Below are 6,679 nucleotides of genomic sequence, written 5' to 3'. Positions count from 1 at the left end.
AGAGAATGAGAGAATGAGAGACTGGTCTGACCAGTCCCCCCGCCCGAGTCAGTCAACTGTCAAAACCTGCTCTGTGCCGTGGTGGTGGTTAGTGGGAGGGGGAGGGGGGAGGGGGAAAGGGGAAGGATCACTCGTTTGAGTCAAAGTGAGAACCGAGTAAAAGGGGTTTTCTCAATTTTAATCTTTTTTTTTTCAATTAAAAAAAAAGAAATGCATTTGGGAAGGTCAGTGTATGATTTTGACTAAGCGAGCAGTACTGTTTACTGAGTGGATATTTAGTCATGGAATGTATTGATTTGCTGGGTAAATTTCCTCGAGGTCAGTTGTATGTGTGCCGGCTTGTAGTTTTCTCTGTGAGAGATAGATGGCGTGTTAAAACATGGCGCTGGGAAGAAGAGAAGAGTGTCCTTTTTGAATTCTGGTCTTTGCTCCTGATTTTTATTCTATTGAGACTAAGTGATTGATTGTTAACCACTGTAAATGTTTTACACTCTCGCCGACACAATTTAGGTCATTTAGGAGGTGGGCAGCTTATCAGTAACAACCCGGGTAGAGTTCATTCCATCAAGAAGATGGAGATACCTGATAAAAGAACTTTCCACTTGCGAAAATCAAACATAATGTCATATTCTAGTATGAGTTCAGCGGCGACGAGTTTAACTATTGCACCAGAAGCGACGATGACCCATCAGTTTTACACATAAATGAGCACGAATACGCTATGTTGATTATTGGACGAGATAAGCTTTCAAAGTTCTATCCCCCCAAAAAGCGTTTTTGAATTTTTGTTAAACATTGTGTGCAATGGAGTTACGTGCTTTTGTCACTCACGACGTTTGACTGATCTCACGGTCATCTTCGTCTTTAAAGGCGGACTAACTCGATTTTCTGCCCTGGATGTATCATGTGATCCATGGCAGAGCTACTGGTGGTCGAGCGTTTACGTAGTGTTGTGCTATAATGGTGCTAATGGCGGACATGAAAGTGAGGAAAATAGAGACAGGAAACAAAGAACAGAAAGGATAGAGAGAGAGAGAGAGAGAGAGAGAGAGAGAGAGAGAGAGAGAGAGAGAGAGAGAGAGAGAGAGAGAGAGAGAGAAAGAGAGAGAGAGAGACGAGGCGAAGAATTAACTCAGCAAACTGAACTGGAACGTTCATCAGCGAGAATTCAAAGCCTATCGGTAGGCCTAGGCGAATCAATACCACATAAACTTTATTTAAAGCTCCGCATTCATTTCAGCGCCTGAACCAATATCGGGGCTCCCGAGGGCAACTACATGAGCTAATGTAATAACGTCTACTTTCTACGTGTTCAATACTCGGGGATGGAGTCGGTAGGGACACTTCTAGCAACATTTGTTGTTGAGCGAGAAAAGGTTATAGACATAAAGTAAAAGCAAAAAGAGCAGCGATATTTTCTCGGCATCTGCAGCAGCAGTATAGTTTTCGGTTGAACATAATATCGCGTATCTGTTTTCACGTGGTCACAGGAACGGAGTCTTTTGAGACACATCATGGCTAAACTTTTCTTGCAAGTTATAGGAAAAGTGCACTAATATTAGAGGTGACTTGTGAGACGATAGCTTTGTTTTCAACATTTTCCTTACTTGTCTGTCTAAACATGAAAGTGAACAGTAAGTTGTAACAAAAACATTTTCCTCCGTTTCAGAAATAATGACAGCCAGCGTTGACTGATAGTGATTGAGTATAACCGTAAATGTTTTGCATATAGATCCCCAAAACTTTCCTTCCAATTTAGAAGATTTTGAACGCTGGTTGCTTCGGCCAGGTCTGTGAATGACAACACAGATGGCATGAGAAGCTACCCCCTAGCCCCTCCTCTACCCCTTCCAGGACCCAAAGCAAACAGACTCTCTAAAATAACATGTGTAGGTATATGATAATAGTACAGATTTTTTCTCATGACAATAATTGAACACACGTCTTTCGCTCACAACAACGAAGTCTAAAAACTATACCACGTATGCTTGATTGATCTGGCTATGAGGTTTTTTGGGCACGAAAAAAACATTCTAAATTCAAAACATGGACTGGCCGATTTCCACCAGATATTCCTATCTTTGGGACTAGATTTAAATGCTCGGGAAACTTATATTATTAAGAATTTGCTCTTACATCGAACCAATCCCTTTCGGCGAGCTTGATTTTTGAGTATTTTTCTTTAGGGGAGGGGAGTGTAAGACGAGGAAACGGAAATGCGGGCAGAATGCCCTAGTACTAATCAAATAATACATTCAGTGGCTTGCAGGTTTAGTCTATTGGCAGTTTTTATGCTTGGTGAAGTGTGCCAATTTTGAATATTACTAGAGGTTTGTGAGAAGTAATATGCGGGATTAATTTGTCTCTTCGTGGTTGTGTCCCCTGTCTATTTTCCCATCTCTATGGCGTAGGCTGAAAGTGATATCTATTGTGGAGTTGCCGAGTGGAGGTCTCGTTCTCATCATGGTACGCAAGTTGAAGGCACGGTGGTAATTGCTTTGACATCCTAGGTGGCTGATTCTGCGCGGGCCACGGCGGTCAATGTCTTGCTCACGATAGATCTACGTTTACGTGACAAGTCTCTCGTCCATTTTCGTGAAAATGTAGGGAGGGGGGGATAGCAGTCTGACTCACTGAAATGTCAGATTTCAAAATAAAAGATGTACTTTCCCGCGTCAGACAGAGGAGTAAAAGAAAAGAGAGTGAGTCAGCGTTATTGATTCTGGTATACAGGTTCGCTTTAAGGCAGAAGGCATGATGATCAACAGAACAGGATGACATGTCGTTCTGCGTTTGAGCTTTTCCACAGAGTTGATACGTTTTAAATCTTCCCTTCAAAACCCCTTCTCCATAAGAGTTTACAAAAAATGTTAACAACAAGGCCAAAAAACATTAAAATGCCTCTGCTCTTGCTAAACAATTATTCCAGTCAATTTGATGTATAAAAAATACACACCCACGTAATTTAGCGCCAGAATAATACGCAGTGTTGCGTCTAAATATTACAGGGTTGAATGTTGCCTATGTTTTTGTATCTATTGGTTTGATATCATCGTGATTATATCGCCATGCCATGCCAAAAATCTGAAACCGACATTGGCGGTCATGGCTCGCCAATCATTTCTCTGCTCGGATGCTCTCCAAAAAACTGTGTTATTGGCGTGGTCTTCTCCTATCACCCTTTTGTTCATGTTCTGAAAGTTACTTCATTCTTCATCCATCCCTTTCTATTTTGTGTTCTATTTTTCCTCTGAGAGCGAGATTCCAGAGTTTATATGTGTCCCAGAAACTGCATGTGCCTCAACCTGATAGATTTTGTCAGTGAGCTACCCACTCGGGGTTTTTTCAGCACAACCACAATGACTGATTTCTTTTCCTTCCTCGAAATCCTTTGAATAAATATATTATTATACTTTTTTTTTTCTTATAATAAGGGAATGTTTCCCTTATAAGATCTGATTGATAAAAAAGAGATGTCATGGAATGTTACTCTTGAGAGGGGTTCGAGCCTCAGCTCGATGCGACGTTGTGTCCTTGGGAAAGGCACTTTACACGATTTCCTAATTTCCTCGGTCTAATCGGGGATGATGAGGACCCCCCCCCCCCCTTCTTAAATAAGCTATTGGTGTTGATAGGAGCGTTAAACATAATACACCATTACCATTTCCTATTGAGAAGAGTAGAATGTCGTGTGAAGAAAGGAAACTAACGAATCTGTTATTTTGTTTCAGAGTACACCCACAGGCGAGGTGACGTCACTATTCCAACCGGCGGTTGCCGAGACCAAGTGCAAGCGGCCTAGCGACTTGTTCTAATCATGGTGTACTTTTGGCAAAAGATCGCTCGTGCTACCCCAATGAGCACACCATCGCCCGTCCCTTCCTCTTCTCCTTCATCACCCCTGCCTTCGGAATCCGACTCCTCTTCATCTTCATCGTCGTCACCATCATCTTCATCGCTGTCGATTCCCTCCCCGTTATCGTCTTCATCGTCGTTAGAACGCCTGGCCGCAGTGGAGAGCTCTTCAACAAAGAAAACAAGGACTTCTCCCGGAAGTTACAGCGCGGTACCCGCGGCAGCACCATCGTCCCTTCGAGTACATTCTGGTTTCTTTACGTCCAAACCACGAAAAGGCGTAGTTGTTAACAATCATACCGCACTTCTGCCTAAAGTCGGTACTGGCTTAGGAAGCGGTGACGGCCTGTCCAACGGCACAGATCAACGACACGCACGCCACCAAAACAAAAGCAGCAGCAGTAACAACGACAACAACAGCAGCAACAACAACAACAACACAGTCCCCACGATCAACAACACTAATACAAATAGTATAAGTAACGGTAACTACAACTGCAATAATAACAATAATAATAATAACAACCACAACAGTAGCAGCGACTCCAGCGAGAGCCACAGCATTGAAGGATCAGGTGTCGGTGTCGGTGTCGGTATCGGTGTCGGTGGTGGTAGTGGTACAGGAAGTAGCGGCGGTGGTAGCGGCCACAACAAGACCCATCCCCACAATTCCCGCTCACTGACGGGGGTCCTGATGTTGGACAAGCTGGTCGAGTATTCCCGCCGAAAACAGGAGACAGACAGGCGGAAGGTGGCCGAGAGGGAACTGGAACATCTCAACCTCAAAATTGTAAGTACTCTTTTATTGGTTTTTTCTTTTACCTTTCTTTGTCCTTCTTTCTTCTTTTCCGTATTTTCCTTGGATTTTTTTGTGTTTCCTTTTTTTGCGTGTGTGTGTTTTTTTTGGGTTTTGTTTCGCGTCCCAAGTCGATGCCGAACATTTGTAAGAACAGGAACTTCAACTTGAAAAACGTCCTGCCTGTCTTAGTTTTCGTTCATTTTTCCTTTTTTTCTCTCTTGTTTTTCTTTGTTCTTTTAAGTTTATTTGTTTGTTTGTCCCGTGTTTCAATTTGGTTGCAGATATTCATAACTTATGACGTAAGAGCTGAAATATCTCGACCTAAAATTGTACTTCCCTCTCGCCTGTCTGAGTTTTCCTCCTGTTTCTCTTTCATTTTTTTGTCTCATATCCCGATTTGGTTCTGGACATTCATACATTTTAATTATGTAATAGCTGGATCAGCTTAACCTGTAAATTGTTTGTCCTGTTTCTCTTAGTTTTCGGTTTTATTTTATATTATTATTTTTTTTTCCTTAAAAAAAAAATTGTTTGTCACGCGTCTTGATTTGCTTCTTGACTTAAAACTTACTGTTCTCGACTCTCTTACTTTTCGACTGATTTTTGTCTTACTTATTTTTTATTCATTTTTTTTCATGTCCCTGTTTACTGCCAGATATTCATCAGTTATGTAAGAGCTGGAATACCTCAACCTGAACAATTATGTCATGCTTGTCTTAGTTATTCTTCTTGTTCTGTTTGTCCTGTGTCCCAATTTGGTGTCAGACAGTCATTAGCTGTGTAAGAACAGGGACATATCAACTTGAGATGGGCGAAATCCGGTTAAACTATCGGGATAACAGAATAATTCTCAATGAAACATTGTCCGAATTCAGACTCTTCACTCTCTTTCCTACCCGTTTGCCGAAGCGGGTGCACCCATTTGTTGAAGTGGTTCTAAATAGTTTGTTGACGTGGTTCTAACACATTAGCCGAAGCAGTTCATAGCATATTATTTGCCGTAGAGATGCACTAACACATTATCCAGATTTTGCTAAAAGTGACTTATTGCCCAGCCCTAATATCACCGTGACCTCTTGTACTTGTACGTCCTGTTTGTTTAAGTTTTCGTGCTTTCGGTCGTTTGTATAATATACTTGTTTGTTTGTTTGTTGTTGTTTTTGTTGTTTTGTTTGTCCCGTGTCCCGAATTGGTACCGGACATTTGTACAATAAATAAGTCTGGAACGTCTCAACCTAGAAATTGAAAATGACGGTTGTTTTATTTTAGTCCTAAGTTTTATTTTTATTTTTGTATGTTGTGTTTGTCTCTCCCATGTACCGATTTGGACCCCGTGATATTTGCATGTTGCGTACAAAATGTGACAACATCGTTGTACGCCCGTAAATGTTATCCTATTTTTTGCTTTTTGTTATATCTTATTTTGTCTTACAAAAGGAATAATTTGCAGGTCAAAGACCAAATCATTTTTATTCAAGCTATTGTTACCGAAGGTTTGGGTTTTTTGTTGTTTTTGTTTTCTTTTTTTTGGGGGGGGAGGGGAGCGAGAGATTCCTTTTTCTCTTTCCCAATCCTACCCTGATGATGCCATTAATTAATCGGTCACTATAATGTTATGAATGTGATGTATTAGCTATAGTCAACACAAAATAAAGACAACGTTAGTTTTGCAAATGGGAGTCGGTAAATGTTTTAAGTTTTTTTTTATTCTTCTTTTTTTTGGACGTTTATTTTTCATTTGTTTTTTTTTAAAATTACGTCTCACTTGTTCCACGAAGAAAGTCGGAAGTTTTTCTTGAGAAGAGTAGGTTCAAGGAAAGTTATCCGAACGGTATTGAGAACAGCCAAACGATATTATTTTTTCAGCTTCTGTGCACATCTCATCTTCTGTCTGCTACCTCCCTATTGTGACCCCCCAGCAGCCTACAACATAACTTAATGAGTCTAGAACGACGTCCTTTTATTTGAACAAACTGGTTCCATCTCTCTTACTGTTTACCAACTATCTTCCCCTGTGCCCCCCCC

The 6,679-nt window shown here is 41.1% G+C and overlaps 1 protein-coding gene across 1 annotated transcript in view; it reads left to right on the top strand.

Moving 5' to 3' along the window:
- Positions 1-6,679, top strand: part of LOC118479167 (probable serine/threonine-protein kinase DDB_G0282963) — a 75,528-nt gene that overhangs the window by 14,374 nt on the left and 54,475 nt on the right. Inside the window, exon 2 of the mRNA XM_035973808.1 lies at positions 3,732-4,645. Within this exon, the coding sequence (XP_035829701.1) occupies positions 3,818-4,645 (828 nt within the window). The 5' untranslated portion in view covers positions 3,732-3,817. The remainder of the gene's footprint in view (positions 1-3,731; positions 4,646-6,679) is intronic.

Source organism: Aplysia californica, unplaced genomic scaffold, assembly GCF_000002075.1.
Source record: "Aplysia californica isolate F4 #8 unplaced genomic scaffold, AplCal3.0 scaffold00032, whole genome shotgun sequence".
NCBI lineage: Eukaryota > Metazoa > Mollusca > Gastropoda > Aplysiida > Aplysiidae > Aplysia > Aplysia californica.
The sequence above is the reverse complement of the archived record's forward strand: the minus strand, read 5'-3'. Positions and strand labels throughout refer to the sequence as shown.